Source organism: Mustela erminea, chromosome 12 (assembly GCF_009829155.1).
Source record: "Mustela erminea isolate mMusErm1 chromosome 12, mMusErm1.Pri, whole genome shotgun sequence".
Classification (NCBI taxonomy): Eukaryota; Metazoa; Chordata; class Mammalia; order Carnivora; family Mustelidae; genus Mustela; species Mustela erminea.
The window spans coordinates 87,612,015-87,634,775 of NC_045625.1; the positions used below are offsets into that span (position 1 = coordinate 87,612,015).

The following is a 22,761-nucleotide window of genomic DNA, read 5'->3' on the forward strand; positions in this document are numbered from 1 at the left end:
GCGTTTATGAGTAACTAAACACAACTTCCTCTACGCTCTTCTTCCTACTTGTGCTCACAAAGTTAAACAGAGATGACATTTGGGAGAAGATAAGACCGTGTGTTTTTCCTCGTCTTGATACCCAGCTGGATACCAGCCCCGTGTTTGCAGATGGCTTTGACTTAATAGAAGACTCAGGCAAACCACAGTTAATATGAAGAGTAACCCCCACGTGATAGGCACCGGTTTTTATCCTTGTAGCTTCTGAAGAGCAGTATACCAATAGCTCTAAATAACAAAGCAAGCATTGTCACAAGTACTACAGACATAAGTGACAGATATCTCTGAGGGGGGGAAATGGTGTCTGTGATCTTCACCAAACCATCATGATTATGGAGGGTTTAAAAGTTATGCTCATTAGCAGTTCGGAGGAGGAGAACTTTGGATGAATATTTGCTGCTTGAAATATTAGAAGTTCTGTCACCACAAACATCACAGAAACAAGGGTCCTTCATGTTACGTATTCAGCACCATACTCTCAGCAAAACAGGAGGCAATGACATTTTATGAGATCATAACTACAGCGATTCATGGGGGAGTAAGAGCAGGGGTGAGTATTAAATAGGCTTTTTAAATTCATAAAGCTGTGACCCTTCCAACAGAGGCCCTCTGAGTAACATAACGGTTGAGGAAACTGTCAGAGCTGCTGTGGGGTTAGAAACCACCAGAGAGATCACCAAAATGAATATGCTGAGTTTGGGTTCAGGTAATGCCCCCAAAACAGACTGCCATGGGAATAACTGCTGTGTCATTCAAGATCCTTCCATAGTCTCACTGTGAGCCTCTGTCCCTCTCCCTTCCCTTAAGTGGAGACTCTGACATCTGCCTTGGCTGACAGGAGAGCTATCACGAGGAAAATAACATACCAGAGGAGGGGCACCTGGGTGGCTCAGTGGGTTAAAGCCTCTGCCTTCAACTCAGGTTGTGATCCCAGGGTCCTGGGATGGAGCCCCACATCGGGCTCTCTGCTCAGCAGGGATCCTGCTCCCACCCCCCTCCTCACCTGCCTCTCTGCCTACTTGTGATCTCTCTCTGCGAAATAAATAAATAAAATCTTTAAAAAAACAAAAACAAAAAACATACCAGAGGAAAACCCAAAAGCTCAAAAGAAATGAGAGGCAGGGTTGTTACTCTCACAACTCTATTTGCTTCCATTATCACTACAGAAACATCAAGTCAGAAACATCAAGTCTTTCCGTTAATCTGCATTAAGAAGAGGGGGGAAAGCATCCTGAGAAGGAATTGACAGTATGAACAGGCAATGATTTGGCCTGATAGGTTAAGACACCCCCACCTCTCAGATCAGCAGTGGGAATCCATATAATTTGGGTTTTGAATGGGGCATCTAAACGGGGCCACTAGGAGTACCAACTGAGATGCCATGATCTGCTCAAGAACAAGCCCTATCAGAAATAAGACGTCCAAGTCCCAAGAGTCTCTCCCCACTGAAGTCCAGCTGGGCGTGAACCACTTACTGGAAACCCCTCGATCGTCTTCATGAGCACCTCCCGGCACATCCCAGGGAGTGAAGGTGTCAGCTTGGGTTCAGGGAAAAGGAAATCCCGTGTGTTTTCTTCATAGCAGGCCAACTCCTCCCACACTAGAAAGAAAGAAGAGCCATAAGTAGATTTACATTCTCAAAATGATCTACATTCCCAGGTTTAACAAAACAAAAGCTCAGACAGGTGACAGCTCAGATGGCACTCAGCTAAAAATAGACATTTTGATCAAAGCACCTGTTATTCAAGAGGTGGAGTAGCAGAGACTTCTACTACTTCTTATCTCATGGATCATTTTTAAAAGCCTTCCCACGTCATAGAACAAGAAAAAAACGAAAGGATTGCTCCGCCAAACAGAACAAAGAGAAAAATCTGTTTTCATCCATCCATCCATCTGTCCATCCATCAATGCATCCACCCGTCCTTTCCTGCAACAATGTTTTCTAAGGACACATCTTGGGACAAGCCCTAGGGATAGAACAGAAACAAGGCAGACAATGCCCCATTCACGCAAACGTTACAGGTAGACTGGGGGCATGGGAGGGTGGAGGTCAATGTGACCTCTGACACAGAGGTACCAGCATCCCCGTGGTCCATAGAACAGCCAAAGCTGTGGTTCTTAGCAGGGCTGGTATCAGCCACAGGGACATTTCCAAAAATTTGCATGTTAAGATGTCCTGCGATGTTCAAGACGCTCCTACACAACATTCTAACATCATAACATTGTTTCAGGTGAGAAGCTGTTTTGTAATTGGCCGAGCCTGGAACCTCACGGTTACATAGGAACACGGAGCCCTTGCTTTGCACGATCTTAACATACACTGAATTTTCAGGAAAGCAGCTACCATGTAAACTAAGGATCAATTGTACCCGGCTGTGTTCAGCTCTTTACTGAGACGCAACTGGCATTGTGAAAATCATGCCACGTCTAAACACCTCCTTACGCTCAATGTTCGGGTATCAATACCAGTGTATTATTTTCAACCATTTTCCTTTTATTTCTCCTTTGCTGCAACTGAGATAGTATACCGTTTGCCGCGATGTGTGTGAGCTGGTTATATTAACCATGAATTGTATCTCAGTACAGCAAAGCGATGCCACAAACCACGAGCTCCCGAAAGATCATCTCAGGTCTAGGAGGACTGAGAGTCACCGCACTGAAGGACGGCTACTGGCGGAACCCTCCTTGTCTACACAGCAGGTGCTCCACGAGAGGGTCAGACCGAGAGTGGCCCCTGCGCAGAGCACCGCTAAAAAAGAAACCAGAGTCAGTGAGACGGCTTAGCCATTTGATTCTGAGAACTCTGATGGGGTGGATTTCTGGCACACCCGTGGGACGAACACCTGACATTGTCAAACGTGACGGAGTAATGTCTTCCTACTTATTCCGCGCGGTACGAACGCTCAGGCTCTAATAAGAATGAAAGGGCATAAAGAACGCATTATCTCTGTCATCAGGAAATCATCTTTCCACTCGTATCGTCTCGGATGTGCACCAGCCACACGGACTGGTGAGCTGTCTTTGCCTCCTCTGCTACGTACGGACTCCCTCAGCCCACGCTGCTCCTTCCAGAATGTCCTTCCTTCCTTCCCATTCTCAGTGAGATCCCATTCATCTTTCAAGTTTCACCTTAAACGTCTCCTCATGTCTCCAAGGTAACAGGTCCAAAACAGAACTCTTGAGTTTTTGCCACAAGTAAAGCTCTTCCTTATCCTCCCATCAGAACAAGTACCACAAGCTTGAGCCAAAACTCTAGGATTTACCCTTAATTTCACTCTTTCATTCCTCACGTGAACCCATTAGCTAGCCCTGTAGACTCCATCTCCAGGATAAATCTAAAGTCTGTGTCGTCTCTCCACCCTTACAGCCACCAGCCTGGTCCCGGCCCCACCACCTGCCTCCCGGACCATGGCCACCGTCCCTGAGCCGGGCTCCCTGCATCTGCTGTCCTGCTAACAGACCTCTCCTCCATATACTGCCATGTTATAGATACATCTCACTGTACCTTTCCATCTTCTTCCAACCTTCCAATGGGCTCCCCATCCTGCTAGAATAAAACCAAAGCATCTTACGCTGGCCTTCAAGACTCCATGTACTCAGACCTCAGTTGAAATGTCATCTCATCAGACAGGCAGGACCCCAACCTAAAGAAGCCTGGCGCTCCCCACCACATCACCCTATGTCACTTTCTGCCCAACAGGTAGCACGAACCAAGACTGGCATCACACCCGTGTTTGTGATCTGCTCCCGTCGGTGCTGGGATTGTTACATTCCTTACCGCATGCCTGGCAGGGCCGTCCCTAGAGGAGTGTCAGTGTGGGCCGGTTACCAGCACGCAGCCCAGCCAAGACCACCTCACCCGCAAGGGGCTATTCTGCCAGCATCTCTCATAGGCCCCTGCAGAGGTCATTAAAGACAGACTTCTAAAAAATTTTTTTTAAGTTTTATTTATTTATTTGACAGAGATCACAAGGAGGGAGAGAGGTGGGGGGGGCAGACAGAGAAGCAGGCCCCCTGCTGAGCAGAGAGCCTGATGCGAGACTCAATCCCGGGACCCTGGGATCATGACCTGAGCCGTAGGCAGAGGCTTAACCCACTGAGCCACCCAGGCGCCCCAAAGATGGACATTTTAAAGACTTCTTTTTTAATCTGTTTATTTACAGAGAGCGCGACACCCCACTGAGCACAGAGCCAGACGTGGGGCTCAACCTGGGGCTTGATCCCAGGTCCTTGAGACCACAACCTGAGTCAAAACCAAGAGTCCGTTGCTCAACTGACTGAGACACCCAGGCACCCCTCAAGAGGGAGCTTGTACAACCGCACTTCAGTGGCGGTCAGAAAAGAGGCGTGTCGGGCAGCCTCCTGGAGCCGCCCCCAAGCAGATGGCGTGAGCGGACTTAAGGCTGTGCTTACGTTAGGTGCTCAGTTAGCAATAGTCATTGAGACTCGGCTTCCACCACCGAAAGAGGAGGAGAGACCAAAAGTCCTCTAAAACCTTTTCAACTCCCGCCCTTCATTCATTTCCCAACCACTTCCTGTCCAGTTTTTCAATCTCTTTTCATTCGTAAGTTCCAGAAATAGGCACTGAGGACCTACTGTGTGCTGGGAGTTCTAGACCCTGGGTTTATAGCCGGGAACACATGGGTCCAATTCCCACCCTCCCGGAGCTCACAGTCCACAACTGCTAAACAGTTACACGAGTGAATATACGATGTACACCGATGATAAAGAGGAAGGTGGGGGCAGTTCTAAGATGATCTCCCGCTGCATCTCAGCCTCCTTTTGATCACTGCTCCTCTGACAGTGCTCTCTTGGTGATGGCCATGATGTCCCACCTCTCTGGCCAGAGACTTCCTCCACTCAGAGACCTCATAAGTGCAACCTGAAAACAGGCATGTTGTGACTGTCTCCTCGCCCATCACTAGCAACGAAACACAGCTCTCTACTGAGGCCTGTGGCACGGTGGTTAAGAACTGTTTCTTGGCTCAGACAGAGCGGGTTCAAATCCCCACCCCACCATCTACCGGCTCTGTGACCAGGAGCAAATTACCTAAGCCCCTAGTTTCAGCTTCCTGTTCAGGAAAACATAAGAGTCGTAATAGTCCCTGCCCCCGGGGCTACTGTGAGGGCACGTGACATTTAGAAAGTGCCGACCACACCACCTGCCATCGCCTGCCACCATCAGGACCTCTCGGCACCGCCGGCGGAGCAGAGGCCCAGTGCCACCCTGCTCACTGGTCGTCACGTGTCTTCGATCCTACGCTCCTGCTCAGATAAACCCCGCCATGCGCGCTGGGATGCTCTCCACGCCCGCCTTCTCCTTTCTCCTTCCACAGGTTTTCAGCCAGCTCTCGTCACTGCGTCCAACAGGACGGCGACTAAACCACGATTCGTGGATTTAGCAAGAATCAAAATCAAAATAAAGAGGTCGGAGACTAGGAGGCTCGTCTCCCGTCTTGGAATCACAGGAACAGAGAGACTGAAATTGGAGAAGAGAAGTAAAAGGCTATGTGTCTCAGTTCTCTCTCTCTCTCTCTGCTTTGGTCATGTTCTGGAGTCCAAACTGCCACCCAGTGTGCAAATGCTGGCATGGCAAGGGGACACGGCAGCAGGAGCCTCGGCCACGCGTCATAAGCAAAGACACGGGCTCAGCGATCCCCCTAGGCCAAGGGAAATGTCTGGCAGAAATCAGTGTTCTTGCAGACTCAGACCCGGACATCATCAACGGCTTCAAGTAAGGAAGTTGTCCCCCCTCAAAAAGGAAAACAAACGAGCCTTCGAGAAAAACAGTCATTTTCATAACCATGTTGTTTTGAAAATCTAGCCTCTGCAGAGCATATCAGAAGTGACAGCTTGCCTATCTCATGCGACACCTTCTGCACTGAGAGGGAGACCCGCTCTGTGAGCAGGAGGCACGCAGGACACCATGCAGCAGAGCAGGAAATCAGACCCGTTAACTGAGGCAGGAGGAGCTCTTTTGTTGCTGATGCTTCGCGAACACCACTACGAAGGACAAAACGAAGTCTGACTGAAGGAAAGGGCGCCCACTGAAATAGCATTTTACAGCTGGGCGGAGCCTCCGTGATTTCTCCCAGAGGGAGAGATGGGTAAGAAGCAAGCCCCAAGCTTCCAGGTAAACAGGATTACACTGCTGCCCCCCTGTGTCTGCTGGCTTTTTCTAGGCTTTTGTAAACATGAACGCGGGCGGGGGCGGGGGGGGGGGTGTCCTTCATGGCTTCTAAGCCAAATCATGGGACCTCTTTAGCAGTAAAGCTATATGCAAATCTGAGGTACTCGTGTCATTAACATAATGGTCATAATGTGTCTTTTGACTATATGTGTGTTGGAAAGCGGTACAAATGAACATCAAACAATAAAAGAGGGGCACCTGAGTCACTCAGTCGTTAACTGTCTACCTTTGCCTCAGGTCATGATCCCAGGACCTTGGGATAGAGCCCAGTATTGGGCTCCATGTTCAGCAGGAAGACTGCTTCTCCCTCTCCCACTCCCCCACCCCGACCCTGCTTGTGTTCCCTCTCTTGTTGTCTCTCTCTCTCTGTCAAATAAATAAATAAATAAAACCTTTGGGGGAAAAAAAAAGCAATAAGGGTGCCTGGGTGGCTCAGTGGGTTAAGCCTCTGCCTTGGGCTCAGGTCATGATCTCAGGGTCCTAGGATCGAGTCCTAGGACCAGCTCTCTGCTCAGCGGGGAGCCTGCTTCCCCCTCTCTCTGCCTGCCTCTCTACCTATTTGTGATCTCTCTCTCTGTCAAATAAATAAAATCTTTTAAAAAAAAAGTTTAAAAAAACACAATAAAATAAAATCTGCAGCAAAATGAAACGTGAAAGATTTCAGCCACATGAAGGGATGGGTCCGCATGAACCTAAATGTGGCCCCTGGGACCACAGTGCAGCCTACATGAGACATATCATTTTTGCTTAATTATCCAGTATCAAGAACCAGGAGAGCCAAGAGGGCTCCCTTACCACCGTTCTGCCTGGAGCCACAGGCATGATACCAGCAGCCCAGCATGGGGTGTGTTCTGAGCACACCTTGATACACAGATGTTGGACCAGTCAACGGACCAATGTGTAATGCATCTGAAGCCAAGTGAAATTATTTTTATCAATTTTAATCTAATGCTACTAAAAATTATAATTCGCAATACAAGAACTGTAGACAAAGGAAAATAAGTACCATATGGCCTCCATTTCATATCTGAGTAGCTTCTGAGTTATAACCCGCCTGCATGCACCCAGCCTCAAGGCTCTCCAGTCAATCATCATGGCCTTGAACTACTCCTGCAACCTTCTCACAGATATTTCTGGCCATATGGTAATCTAAGATGCATTAAGTTTTAAAAAGCAAGTTGCAGGCTATGTATATTCAATCAGTATGTATACTCAACATACATATATTAAATACTAAATAAATAGAGTATGTTCACGTATACATGTGTGTATGTATAAATGTATTTTAGATTTCCTTGAATACACTCAATGCATTATGTATACATATATCTGAAAACATCTAAAAAGCAACACAACAAATTATTAGTAGTAATTAGTAAAAGTAACACAACAAATTAGTTGTCAGAGGTTGTTGATGAATGTGGCTTTTAACTATTTTATAAACTTTGTGTTAGTTAAATTTTTACAGTAGTAGTATTTAGGTATTGGGTTACATTTTTTAAAGACTTTATTTATTTATTTGACAGAGAGAGGGAAAGGACAAGCAGGGGAAGGGGCAGAGGGAGATGGAGAAGATTATTTCCCACCAAGCAGGAAACCCGATGTGGGGCTCAAGCCGAGGACCCTGAGATCATGACATGAGCCAAAGGCAGATACTTAACTGATTGAGCCACCCAGGCGCCTTAGATATTGGATTATTTTTTAAAGCTTCTTGTAGAATTTAAAAAGACCAAAATGGGCCTGCTTCTACTTCATTAACACTGAAATATAACTTGCCAGTTTGCATTGATATATGTTTGAATATAAAATTAGGTCAAAAAAGAAAAAAAAAAAACTATGGAAAAAAATTCAAATACCCTGATTTTAGCCTATCACTTTCAGGCTGAAAAATATTCAGTAAGAGTTTCTGGAAAGCAGGTAGAAAGCCTCTCTGATCTTCCCTCTGTTCTCCCTAAGAAAGCCCTGACATTACGAGACTGCCTATCCTTAGACCCACACAGGGTGGGGTTCCTCTCTGTTTTCAGGGCCTGCTTCTGCCAAAGAGCCAAGAGGCAGAAGAAAGAGCTACAGACTTCCAGGTCCCCACGACTACTCAGGGCCTGTGTCTTGCTCTGGGGACAGCCCCAACCGAGCAAAACTACGATCCTCCAGGGCTACGTCTGCTTTAGCTCGTGAAGCTGTGAGTCTCACTTTTCTTCTCCCACACTTTCTTAAGAAAACAAAAGATTCAAACAATAAATAATCAAGGAGGGCCTGGGTGGCTCAGTGGGTTAAAGCCTCTGCCTTCGGCTCAGGTCATGGTCTCAGGGTCCTGGGATCGAGCCCCACATCGGGCTCTCTGCTCAGCGGGGAGCCTGCTTCCTCCTCTCTCTCTGCCTGCCTCTCCACCTACTTGTAAATCTCTGTCAAATAAACAAATAAGTAAATCTTGAAAAAATAAAATATCAAAAGAATACAACAGAACAGGAGACATACATATGCATTATGCATAACTTATTAAAACTTCGGTAAAAATACCCCAGAAATGTATACCAAAGTGTGACGTTAACATCCAGACATCACTCCACAAGGAATCAAAGGACACTGAAAGTCATGTTATACAGAAGAAAAGCAAGAAAACAAATCATGGGAAAATGGAAACTTTTAAGAAGTAAATTTTAAATTTTAGGTTGTCACAAATCTAAATCACATATCTAAAAAGAAGGGGCCAGCACATATAGTAAAATATATTTTGAAGAAATTATTTACTTTGCAAACACAATAAATTCACATAATATCCAGCAGCAGCTAGGTTTACGGGCAAGGGGCATCCCACACACTACTGAATACAGTAATAACGGAAACTTGCTGGCGATTAGCTTACTCCCAGGTGACAAGCTACAGTTGGCCCTCCTTACCCACAGTGGATTCTGTTCCAAGGCCCCCAGTGGACGCCTGAAACAGCAGAAAGTCCTCAGTCCTATATACACTACGTTTTTCCCTACCTATGATGAAGCTTAACTCATAAGTTAGACTTAGTAGGAGATTAACAATAATAACTACTAAGGAAATAGAAAAATTATAACAATATACTGTAATAACAGTCATGTGAATGTGGTCTGTGCGAGATCACCCTTCCCATGATGATGTGATTCGATAAAAGGCCTACGTGATGAGAAGAGGTGAGGTGAGTGACTCAGTTGTTAAGCTACTACTGACCTCCTGACAATGTCAGGAGGAGGAGGGTCCTCTGCTTCTCAACCATGGTTGTTGCCATGGGTAACTGGAACCATGAGAAGCAGAAGCCCAGATACAGGAAGACTACTGTAGTTCTATTCTTTACAAACATACCGAGAGAAAAAAATAATTTTTTATAAATATGTGAAAGACAAAACCTAAATGTTTAACAGTATCAATTTAAAGATAATAATCTACAAAAGGGCACCTGGGTGGCTTAGTAGGTTAAAGCCTCTGCCTTCAGCTCAAGGTCATGATCCCAGGGTCCTGGATCGAGCCCCACGTTGGGCTCTCTGCTCAGCAGGGAGCCTGCTTACCTCCCCCCCCCCCGCCCCCGCCGCCCCGCCTGCCTCTCTGCCTACTTGTGATTTATCTCTCTGTCAAATAAATAAATAAATAAATAATCTTAAAACTAAAAAGGATATTATACTACAATGGAAAAACCCATAACTGGGGCGCCTGGGTGGCTCAGTGGGTTAAAGCCTCTGCCTTCGGCTCGGGTCATGATCCCAGGGTCCTGGGATCGAGCCCCGCATTGGACTCTCTGCTCAGCGGAGAGCCTGCTTCCTCCTCTCTCTCTGCCCGCCTCTCTGCCTACTTGTGATCTCTGTCTGTCAAATAAAATAAAATCTTAAAAAAAAAAAAAAAAGAAAAACCCATAACTATTGAGAATGACAAACCACAGCAAAACCCCAAATACTATGTCTGTATTGTTCATGGACTTACAATAACATGTAAGTAAATTAATGAAATTCTTTATTGTCATTAAAAATAATAATGTTCATCTATGCTTTTAGAAATGCCATTGCAACAGTCTTCTATCATGGGGAGGCCAAAAAGAGAAGAAAGTATATGTGACACTATTATGTAGAAATTCTTTATCTAGGTGTTTTTCTGTCCACAGAGATCCAGCAAGAAACAGGCTCACCAAATTATAAAGGTTTTCTCATCATTTGGGAATGGTTTTTGCAGCAAGGAAAAACTGTAAAGATATTTTCACCTTGGGAGGAGAAAAGGCAAAAACCTGTAACAGTAAAGATCAAAAAGGAATTAGAAATGTTTGAGTTTTAGGGCGCCTGGGTGGCTCAGTGGGTTAAGCCTCTGCCTTCAGCTCAGGTCATGATCCCAGGGTCCTGGGATCGAGCCCCACATCGGGCTCTCTGCCCAGCGGGGAGCCTGCTTCCTCCTCTCTCTCTGCCTGCCTCTCTGCCTACTTGTGATCTCTGTCTGTCAAATAAATAAATAAAAATCTAAAAAAAAAAAAGAAAAGAAAAAAAGAAATGTTTGAGTTTTAAATATTCCCTCCCTCCTTCTCTCTCTCTCTCTCTCTCTCTCTCTCTCTCTCTCACACACACACACACACACACACACAGATTAAAATCACCAGGTAGGGACACCTGCGTGGCTCAGTTGGTTAAGCATCTGACTTTGGCTCAGGTCATGTTCCCAGGGTCCTGGGATCGAGCCCCTGCATCAGGCTCCCCTGCTTGAGGCAAGCCTGCTTCTCCCTCTCCCTCTGCCCCTCCTCCATGCTTGTGTTCTCTCTCTCTCAAATAAATAAATCCTTAAAACACACACACACACACAAAGCAAAGGTACAACAGAAAAGTTTCCTCCTAAAGTCCCATGATTCTAGCAAGCATTTTTTTCTGTAAAGGGCCAGACAGTAAATATTTTAGGCTTTGCAGACCATATGGTCATAACTACTCAACTCCAGCATTAAAATAAAAAAAAGCAGCCACAGACAATATTTAAACAAATGAGTATGGCTGTGTTCCCATAAAACTTTATGGGCAACAAAATCTGAATTTTATATAATTTTCACATCATGAAATACTTAAAAAGTTTTTTCCAACCACTCAAAAATGTAAGAACTGAAGACAGTTTGGCAGTTCCTTAAAAAGTTAAACACAGAGGGGCGCCTGGGGTGGCCAGTCAGTGAAGCATCTGACTTTTTATTTTTTTTCGAAGATTTTATTTATTTATTTGTCAGGGAGAGACAGACAGTGAGAGAGGGACCACAAGCAGCGGGAGTGGGAGAAGGAGAAGCAGGCCTCCCACTGAGAAGGGAGCCCCATGTGGGGCTTGATCCCAGGACCCTGGGATCGTGATTGGAACCGAAGGCAGACACCCAGTGACTGAGCCACCCAGGTGCCCAGCATCCAACTCTTGATTTTGGCTCAGGTCATGATCTCAGGGTCGTGGGATCAAGCCTTGCATCAGGCTCGGAACTCAGCACGGCGTCTGCTTGTCCCTCTCCCTCCCCCTGCTTGCATGTACATGTGTGCTCTCTCTCTCTCTCTCTCGCTCGCTCTCTAATAAATAAATATTTTTTAAATTAAACATGGAGGTACCATATAACACAAAAATCTACTCCTACATATACACCCAAGAGAACTGAAAACATGTACTCACACGACCACTTGTATATGCATGTTGAGAGCACTGTTATCCCTAATATTCAAACACTGGAAACAACCCGTATGTCCACCAACCAGCAACAGCATAAACAAACTTTGATATATCCGTATAAAGGCACGTCATGCAGCCCTAAAAAGGAATGAAGTAATGATCCAGGCCACATCACGGTTGCACCCTGAGAACATGTAAAGTGAAAGGGAGCACACAAAAGGCCATTATTGTCTGAGTCCATCGACATTAAATGTCCAGAACAGGCCAATCAACAGAGAAAGTAGATTAGTCACGGCCAGGGCTGTGGGAAGAGGGAATGCAGAGGGACTACTAAGGACTACGCGTTTCTTTCTGGGATAATAAAAATGTTCTGGAATAAGATAGTGGTGGCTGTTGTACAACTCTGTAAAGATACTAAAACAACTGAATTATATACACTTGACAAAAGTGAAATTTGTAGTATATGAACTAAACATAGAGTATATGAATCTCAATTTTTAAAAACACAGACATTTAGCTCACGACTCATACAAAACAAACTGCAGGCCGGATTTGGCCTGGGGCCTATAGTTTGCCAACCCTGTTCTAGCATTTAACACAGAAGCCAGCTTTGGGTATTACACACCCACATATGCCCCATAAATCAGAACAAAGCCAAAGGCAACAACTGGAAAGAGACTGAGCCAAGATTTTATTATTTGATGATAATTAGATAAAGTTATGAAAAAACAGAAAGTCAAATGCCTGCTCATGCTTGCTGCCACCAAACCCATAAAGTTATGTTTCCAGGAATGGACAGAATTCAACAGACCAGTGGGGGAAAAAAGGGAGTGTTCTAGAAAGCACAACTCATAAATACCAATCCATTCCATCATGCCAAAGACCTTTCAAAATAAAATAAGCAACTTTAGAAATGTATTTACTGGCACATTACCTGGAGGTACTAGCTGTATTAATTCAAACCTGGTTAGGAAGCCTAAAAGGGAAAAAAAATGAGATTTTAACACTTAGAAAAAGTGCTGGAGTTGTTCATTAATTGCTGAGTTTAAGACTGCCATAACTTCCCATTTACATTAATAATAATAATAATAGGTGCCATACCAACAATGATTTAGGTATTTTGAGGCCCAGTAACTCAAAGGCATGGAATGAGAGTAAATAGTATTTTATGCCCTGATTTTAATATATTCATATTTTAATATATTCATGAGTCACTGACATAATAACCAATTTCTCATTTTTAAAAATTCACAATACAACTATTGTCTATTAACCTATACAAGTTAATCTTGCTTTAAACAGTATACTCTCGGGGCGCCTGGGTGGCTCACTGGGTTAAGCCTCTGCCTTCAGCTCAGGTCATGATCCCAGGGTCCTGGGATCGAGCCCCACATCGGGCTCTCTGCTCAGTAGGGAGCCTGCTTCCCCCTCTCTCTCTGCCTGCCTCTCTGCCTACTTGTGATCTCTCTCTCTCTGTCAAATAAATAAATAAAAATCTAAAAAACAAAAAAACAAAAAAAAAACCCACAAAAAACAGTATACTCTGACTGTATAAATGAGACATAAAATATCACATTTTTTATACTTCCTGAGTCCAAAAGGCATTTATAAAGAGTGAGCCCATGTACAAAATCTATAAAGACAAGAATAAAATTCAAATCTTAAAGTAATTTAAACATAAATGGTATAACAATTAAAAATAAATAAAGATAATTTATTATCTTTATGAAAAGTGAAAACACTTTAAAATAGATAATATTGGTGACAATTATAGACACTTATAATTACTAATACTGTATGATATATTTGAAAGTTGATAAGAGACTAGGTCTTAAATGTTCTCACAATAAAAAAGAAACGGCATTGTGTGATGTGCTGAGAGTCTTAACTATTGCTGTGGTAGTTATCATTTCACAAAATTTAAGTGTTTGGAATCCACATATTGCATACCTTAAATTCACACAATGTTATACATCAATTATGTCTCAAAGAAGCTGGAAATATATGAAAGAAAAGTAAAATTGCCTTTTTGTGGACTTATGAAAAATATATGAGTGTATAAGGACAGAATTTTAAATGCCAAGGAACTTAGCAGCTAAAATAGCTTGTAATTTTAGGTTTACCAAGTAGGAAGGAGTATCTTTGCCAACCATCACTCCAATGGTAATGTGAAGCACTTCATTGTCTCAGGCTCCAAATTCCTTACATTTGATTAATTCTTACCACACCCTACATTCATGGATTGGAAGACTTAATATTGTTCAGATGGAAATATGCCCCAAGTTGATTCACAGGTCAGGGCAATGCCTATCAACATGCTAGCTGGCTTCTCTACAGAACTGACATGCTGATCCTAAAATTCATATGGAAAGCCAAGGAACTCCAAATAGCAAAAACTGCCTTGAAAAAAGAACAAAGGTGGGGGACTCACATTTCCTGATCAAAATACTCTTATTAATATATGGTACCAGGGCAAATGCATATACAGATGCAAAAGAATGAAATTGGACCCCTACACTTCATGGTATTTACAAAAATAAGCATAATATGTGTCATAAGCCTAAATGTAAAAGTTGAAACTATAAAACTCTTAAAAGAAAACATAGACATAAATCTCTGTGACTTGAATTAAGTAACGCTTTCTTAGCTATGACATTAAAAGTGCAAGTAACAAAAGAAAACAGATAAAACAGGACTCATTAAAATTAAAAATTTTTGTGTTTCCAAGAATACCGTCAAGAAAGTGAAAAGATAATCCAAAGAATGGAAGAAAATATTTATCCATTGTACACCTGATACGGAACTTACATCTACAACATACATAGAACTCCATATATTACAAGTCTATTATGTATTATAACTCAATAATAAAAAGCCAAATAACACAATTAAAATATAAGCAAAATCTCTGAATACACATTTCTCCAAATAAGATATACAGTCAATAAGCACATGAAAAATGCTCAGCGTCACCACACCACAAAGAGATTTCACTTCATACCACAAGGATGGCTAACAATCAAAAGGATAGGGACTAACTAGTGCTGGCCAGGATGTGGAGAAATGAAGCCCTCAAACGCCTTGCTGGTACAATGTGAAACGATGCAGCTGCTTTGGTTCATTTTCTGCAGAGATTAAAAAGAATTACCGTATGATCTGGCATGTCTATTCCTAGGTATGTACCCAAGAAATGAGCATATGTCAGGGCGCCTGGGTGGCTCAGTGGGTTAAAGCCTCTGCCTTCGGCTCAGGTCATGATCCCAGTGCCCTGGGATCCAGTAGGGAATCTCTCTACTCAGCAGGGAGCCTGCTTCCCCCTCTCTCTCGCCTGCCTCTCTGCCTACTTGTGATCTCTCTGTCAAACTCTGTCAAACTTAGCAGCTAAGACAGCTTGTAATTTTAATAAATTGTAAATTTAATAAATAAAATCTTTTAAAAAAAGAAATGAGCATTTGTCAACAAAAACACTTGTACACAGATATTCATAGCAACTTTATTCATCATAGCCCAAACGTGAAAACAACCCAACTTTCCATCAACCAAGGAATGAATAAATAAAATGTAGTGTAGCCACACAATGGAACACTATCTGGCCACAAAAACAAATGAAGAACTAACACATGCTGTATCAAAGATGAATCCTGAAAACATTATGCTAAGTGAAAGAAGCCAGTTACAAAGGACCACATATTGTATAATTCCATTTATATGAAATATCCAGAATAAGCAAATCTACAGAGACAGAAAGATTGGTTAGTAGTTACCTAGGGCTGGGAGTGATTAGTGGTTAGGGCTTCACTCTGTGGTGGTAAAAATGTTCTAAAATTAATTATGGTGATGGTTACACAACTGTGTGAAGATACAAAAACCATTTAATTGTAAATAAATAAATAAATAATAAGTCCCATCTTATCTAGAAAAGAGTTTGTGATAAAATAAAAAACATGATTTAAATTTGACATAGTCTCTCCTGAATATAAATGTGGAAATTTATATCAAACATGGAAATATCACAACTTAGAATATAGTAGAATTTTACATCTGTGCACACAATTACATGTACACAATAGTTATTTTGTTTTGAGAGTACCTACTTTCTAAAATGTCTGCTACAGCCCCAGGATCTATTGCATTTTCAAATACCTGCAGGAAAAAAAAATGATGAAAATACATTTTCAAAGATTAATTTATGTTTATAGAAACTGTAGATTATATTCTTCCAAATAATTAGCACATGCCAATTCCAGTCATATAATATTTTAAACTATTTTAAACTTCAACAGGAGTATCTTTAACAGGAATGTGGTTAAAAGTTAAACAAATGACTACAGAATGAGAACACAGTACCAAGTACAAGGGAAACCTGAGTTAGCTCAATCTACCAGTGCTCAAAGTGTCATCAACTTGACCTAGTTCCACAGTTTGTTCCTAAAAGCATATCTGGCATCAACCTCAGAGTTTGCTTGAGGACCTAAAAAAACATGACGCATACCACAGACACTCATTAAATGATGTTAACTGAATAAATGATGTTAGCAATTGGTTGTGCTGAAAAGGAACATAAGAAAAATGCTCTCTATGTGTAACACAAAAGTAAACTATGAGAGAAATAAGTCAATCGGAGAAAGACAACTATTGTATGATCTCCCTGATATGAGGAAGTGGAGATGCAATGTGGGGGATTTGGGGGATAGGAAAAGAATAAATGAAACAAGATGGGATCCCGAGGGAGACAAACCATCAGAGACTCTTAATCTCACAAAACAAACTGAGGGTTGCTGGGGGGAGGGGGGTCAGGAGAGGGGGGCGGGGTTATGGACATTGGGGAAGGTATGTGCTCTGGTGAGTGCTGTGAAGTGTGAAACCTGGCGATTGACAAACCTGTACCCCTGGGGCTAAAAATACATTATATATTCATAAAAAAAATTATAAAAAATTTTTAAAAAGTAAACTATGGGGGCACCTGGGTGGCTCAGTGGGTTAAAGCCTCTGCCTTCGGCTCAGGTCGTGATCCCAGGGTTCTGGGATCGAGCCCCACATCAGGCTCCCTGCTCAGCAGTGAGCCTGCTTCTCCCCTCTCTCTTTCTGTCTGCCTCTCTGCCTACTTGTGATCTCTGTCTGTCAAATAAATAAATAAAATCTTTATAAAAAGTAAACTATGCACTAGTAGCTAGACTCCTACAGAATCCAAAATACCCAGAGCAAGGGAGAACCTCGTAAGTTTAAAGTCTATAGTGAAGTATAAGACAAACGTTGTGGTATCTCTCTAGCCAATGCCAAATCTGCTTATTTTGATCTTGAGCGGAAGGATCTGGAAGGGGCCTGAGATTAAAGGCATAACACGCCCTTCTCCCTGAACTTTGGAAGTCTCTAAGAAACCAAGTTTTGAGCAGAGTTTGATTTCAGTCGTTTAAGTTCTGATTTAAATGGTGTTAAATTGAAGCATGGTTAAAATCCGCTCCTGATCCAAAGCCAAGTCACCTTTAAGTACAAAAATGGAGGCTGTCCCCTGTAATCCATTTTTGTCTTACCACCTTCAATTTAACAAGCAAATGCAGGTGAGGGGTTTTTCTCTTGAAATATTTCAGTACTAACATCCCTTGACTTCATCCATGTCTACAGATTTTCTCAATTATGATCCTGGGGAGTAACTGCTCAAACAGAATGTCTCATGCATTCTTTTTCTTTTTAAATTGTACTTGTTTATTTGAGAGAGAGAGAATAGGAGCAGAGGAAAGGCAAAGGCAGAGGGAGAGGGAGAAACAAACTCTCTGCCGAGCAGGGAGTGCAGTGTGGAACTCCATCCCAAGACTCCGGGATCATGACTGGAGCCGAAGGCAGATGCTCAACCGACTGGGCCACCCAGGCGCCCCGTCTCATGCGTTCTTGATAAGCAATTTCTTATTTATCCAAATGTCTGAGAACATTCAGTTCTGGGTCACACAGAGGGTCCACAGAGGAGAAAATGTCTTGGATACTTGCTGCAAGTATCTGCAGCTAGAGACTGAAACAAACACAAGACAACTGGGGCCGGGGGGTGAGAAAGCTGGAATATGAACCCAAACAGCTCAAAAACGAGGGCATTATTTCAAAACAGACTGGATGTTCACCACCCACTTCCTCCTACTACCAATATCTAAATAGCAGAAATGGGTTCCTCTGGATTCTGACTATATGTCCCAAGGTAATATCCATTTATTTCTCTCCTCTCTTATCCAACCAGTTTGGTAGACTCTTTTTAAATTTCTTCTGTGATTTCAAAAAATATTACATAGGGCCCTAGCCTTTTAGAAAATCAATCCTCATCTCCTCTCCCAGGCTCAGTTGGAAACAGGTTATTTTCTGGACAGTACCATCCAGATCTTTAAAAGTGATACCTTGTCTAGCCTTCCCACACTCATGCCTTCATCCAAAAAGCAACTCAGCAATATTGGTCCAGGGAAAATGTTTAGGCTTATCAAGGTTAAAACTGATTCTGGGGGCACCTGGGTGGCTCAGTGGGTTAAAGCCTTTGCCTTTGGCTCAGGTCATGATCCCAGCATCCTGGGATAGAGCCCCGCATCGGGCTCTCTGCTCTGCAGAGAGCCTGCTTCCTCCTCTCTCTGCCTGCCTCCCTGCCTGGGTGTGATCTCTCTCTGTGTCAAATAAATAAATAAAATCTTTAAAAAAAAAATACAATTAAAAAAAAAACTGATTCTGCCTTCAGATTCCAAAACAAAAACTTCAAAGGACTGTGTATGATGCATAATAATGATAATGAAACTAATGTTCTAAATAAAAGTGGGAAAAAAGTCGTAATGTTCTATTAATATCATGTTCATATTCACTAAAATGGAACCTAGGCTTTATCACTGTAGCTAAATAAACCACGGATGACCTAAGAAAATTCAGTAAATCGAAGGAAGCTTGTTTTGTTACAGGCTTTCAGATACAGGATTTTACAAATCTGAATATAGTTTTTTTTTTTTCCATTATTTTTCTGAGTCTACAAAAGTTTGTTTCTCAGGTCCACTAATTAACTGATAATCCCTGTCATAAATGTAGCGCAGCTGCCTCTAACACCTCCAAGAACATTCAGAAAATGCTCTCTGCTCCAGTTAGAAAATGCCCTGGGAATTCCAAGAATAGAAAACATCCACCGGGGCATTTAGCGCCGGCTTGACAGAACTTGGCTCAGACCCACAAGGCAAAAGCAAGCCCTCCGACTCTGGTTTTGTCCTGTGCCCAGGTCCCTTCAAGTCATTTATTTATTTATTTATTTATTTATTTCAAGAAAATATACAAAACGACTTTATAAGGACCATCCGGTGCCCTCCAGACAACAGCACTTCAACTTCTCTGTTTGGCCGTGAGGAAGTCAAGATTACCTTTTCAAACCTCATGCTCTGCTGAATCATAATAGGGAACACCGAGGGAAAGCAGTCCGTCTCCAGGTACTGATTTAGGAGGTACACCCCCAGGTACACATCTTGTTTGTCAGGAAGGAACACGCCTGGGCAAGAAATCTTCAAAACAAATGAGAAATAGAGAACAAGGTTTGCGCGGTGCGGCTTTTCTCGGCGCAGCTGTTTTTCCTTCACCCCCGCAGGCGACGTCCAGCCCCCACCCCCGCCGCGGCCCCCGCCCCGGAGCCCCCACACCCCCACTCCCCCGTCCTGTCCTTGCTGCGGCGCGAACTCCCGTGTCCTCCCACGCCTCCGCCAGGTGTCACAATCGCGCCCCGCCCGCGGCTCTCCCCGCCCCTCCGGGATGGCCGTGCGGAAGCGGAAGCGGCTGCCGGGCCGGGAGCCTCGCGCTAGGCCGGCCGGCTCCTGGGGTCCGGGCCCCCCGCCGCGATGCCGAGCCCCCGGAGGAGCGCGGACGGACGCCCGCTGGCCGCCTCGGCCTCGAGCAGCAGCAGCCCCGGCAGCCCGGCCCACGGCGGCGGCGGCGGCGGCAGGTTCGAGTTCCAGTCGCTGCTCAGCAGCCGCGCGCCGGGCGCGGACCCCACCTGCGCCCGGCTCCGCGCGTCCGACAGCCCGGTGCACCGCCGCGGCTCCTTCCCCTTGGCCGGGGCGGGCCCCTCGCAGGCAGCCCCGGCCCCGCTGCCCGAGGAAGGCCGCATGGACCTGAACCCGTCCTTCTTGGGCATCGCCCTGCGCTCCCTGCTGGCGATCGACCTGTGGCTGTCCAAGAAGCTGGGGGTGTGCGCCGGGGAGAGCTCGTCCTGGGGTAGCATGCGGCCCCTCATGAAGCTGCTGGAGATCTCGGGACACGGCATCCCTTGGCTCCTGGGGACCCTCTACTGCCTGGCCAGGAGCGACAGCTGGGCCGGGCGCGAGGTGCTCATGAACCTGCTCTTCGCCCTTCTCTTGGACCTGCTGCTGGTGGCCCTGATCAAGGGGCTGGTGCGCAGGCGCCGCCCGGCTCACAACCAGATGGACATGTTTGTCACCCTCTCGGTGGACAAGTACTCCTTCCCCTCGGGCCATGCCACCAGGGCCGCCCTGGTGTCGCGGTTCATCCTGAACCACTTGGTGCTGGCCATTCCGCTGAGGGTGCTTGTGGTCCTATGGGCTTTCATCGTGGGCTTCTCCAGGGTCATGCTGGGGCGGCACAACGTCACTGATGTGGCTTTTGGCTTTTTTCTGGGCTACACGCAGTACAGCATCGTGGACTACTGCTGGCTTTCGCCCCACAGTGCCCCGGTCCTCTTTGTACTTTGGAACCAACAATGACACCATCTCATTCATTATGGCACCCGAAGTTCTGAAGGTTTCCTCGGATGCGATGAAGCCAGTGTAAGCCAGAGGCAATCCCGCTTGTCCCTTTAAGGACATATCAAGCTTCATTTGGGATTTCAGGTGTCATTCCGTCTTGATGGGTTGCTAGGCTGGAGAACATGCTGGCCATTATGACCACAGCCATATTACAGAAAGGAAAAAAAAAAAAAAAAAAAGAAAAGAAAGCCCTCTATTACATATTTATTCAATAACTGCTTATATCTCCAGGACAACTGCAAAGAAAACAAGCTGGGGTGACTGTAATCGTGCTGTTTTTTAAAACTTGACAAAAGTAAATTTGTGTTTTGTAGTAATCCTGTAAGTATCACTTGTAAAGTGAACTTCGAAAAAAAAAAAAAAAAACTATGATCTTCATTCTGTAAATATACGTGCAGATATGCCACCTACTAATACTAGGTTGAGGTAGATTTTAAACAGTATTTTAAAAGTCTAAGACATAGGTTCTTCTCATTTATTCCCTGAAAACCTGTTGCCACGGTGTCTTCTTAATCCTGATTTTCTTGATAAGCTTTCTTCGTCTCTTCCATCTTTGTGGCTTGGGTAGTAATAAGAGAGATTATAGTACATATCTTGCTTTCCTTTCCCTCTACCTCCTCAAAAACTGTTTAAATAGATATTTATTTCTCATTTCTCTCTAATGGTATCTTTCTGCATTTAGAGAACAAGCCTAGAACTTACTTGAAGAAGAAACATTTAAAGGTGGGCATAACACAGTGCTGATAGAAAAGGAAGGATCGGGCTATGGCCAGATGTTTAATTCTGTTGATGACAAATAGTGTGGCATGACAGAGGACAGAAAAGCTAACGAAGGCCGTCAGGAATTAAGAGTCTGGGGGTGGGCTTACCAGATACTATGTCCGTGGGCCAGTATGGCGGGAGATGGGGCTCTGCTGCCCATCATCTCTACTGAATAAAGATTACCTCAACTGAGGTAATAGGAAAATAACGGTTCTTTGCAGTGCAAGGGCATAAACTTTCTCAGAGCCACCACAAGGATGACCCTGTCTATTAGAGTTTTCATATGGAATCGCACTTCCCTGTATACAGCACACTTCAGGTAACAGTATTTACTTGAAATTCATCAGGGGAGCCCACTGCTGTACCAGGCACAAGGTGTAACTAACTCCTAAATTTCCCTTTACATTGACCTTCACATTTAAAGCAGTTTTCCCAGGATGCCTCCCCAAATCACAAGACCAAAGACCACCAATGCAAGATGGACTCTAGTCATTATTCTTTGACCAAGGACGACCAAGAACGGAATGTGCTTTAAATGCTGTTCTACCTGAAAAACGAGAGAACTTTTGAATTACCTCTGGAACTGGTGTTTTCAGATGACAAAATTTTGACATGTATAAAGACAGGATTATGGCCTTTGATCTGTCAGGTAGAGGGCCACACAGGAATCTGGAGAATGGTGTGACATGTGGGCTCTGACCGGGTAGAAATGTGAACTTTCTGAATGAAGAGGCACACGGAGGAACAGCTACTCCAAGTAAAATAAAATCATTTGTATTCCCACAACATCCTGAACACAGACTACCTCTTGTCTCGCTGAATCAAACTGTAAAGCTCTAAGTGATTTGCTTTATTGTTTAATCTTAGATCTTTTGTTTTAATCCAGCAATATTCAGGCCGATCTTTTTGAAAGTAATGATACTTATTTCCTTTTGCAGTGTTCACAAGTCTGAATATTGGGGGCTCACAATTAGTTTTCTCTTCAGGTTCCTGGTTATACTTCTGGAATTCCCTGTCTTAGCTGATGCGGACCTGAGTTTGCAGGCTTTTAAAGCACAGATCAATTCAACTGATGTCTCTGAAACACTCTACCATAGAGTAGAAAATGATTTTACTGTAAATTAATTGTACACTAAAGAATGCCTTTTAAAAATTAAAATAAACCAGTAATGTTGAATGAAGTGAGATGAAAACTTGTTTGATTTTTGCCTTGATTAAGAGGAAAACTGCTTTATCACTCAGCTTCTCAAGAATTCCTTTCCCTTACCACAAAATATTGATGGTCAGCACTTGATGTAGCACAATTTGATAAAGTCTGGGCCTATTTGCTCTCAGCGAAATGGGACAAATTCAGGAAATTTTTTAAAAAAGACTTTTATTTAT

At 43.9% G+C, this 22,761-nt stretch overlaps 1 protein-coding gene across 6 annotated transcripts in view; it reads right to left on the reverse strand.

Annotated features, from left to right (window-relative positions):
- SPATA6L (spermatogenesis associated 6 like) overlaps positions 1–22,761 on the reverse strand; it is a 50,522-nt gene that overhangs the window by 26,344 nt on the left and 1,417 nt on the right. For 2 of the 6 annotated variants that reach the window (XM_032307589.1, XM_032307592.1), the window contains exons 1-5: positions 20,017–20,428; positions 19,225–19,362; positions 15,952–16,000; positions 12,792–12,833; positions 1,515–1,639 (exon numbers count right to left, since the gene is read on the reverse strand). In XM_032307589.1, coding sequence (XP_032163480.1) covers positions 1,515–1,639; positions 12,792–12,833; positions 15,952–16,000; positions 19,225–19,362; positions 20,017–20,328 — 666 coding nt within the window. In that variant the 5' untranslated portion in view covers positions 20,329–20,428. Of the gene's footprint in view, positions 1–1,514; positions 1,640–12,791; positions 12,834–15,951; positions 16,001–19,224; positions 19,363–20,016; positions 20,429–22,761 lie in introns of those variants that run through there. The other 4 variants (XM_032307587.1, XM_032307590.1, XM_032307588.1 and 1 more) reach the window with 4 other exon arrangements.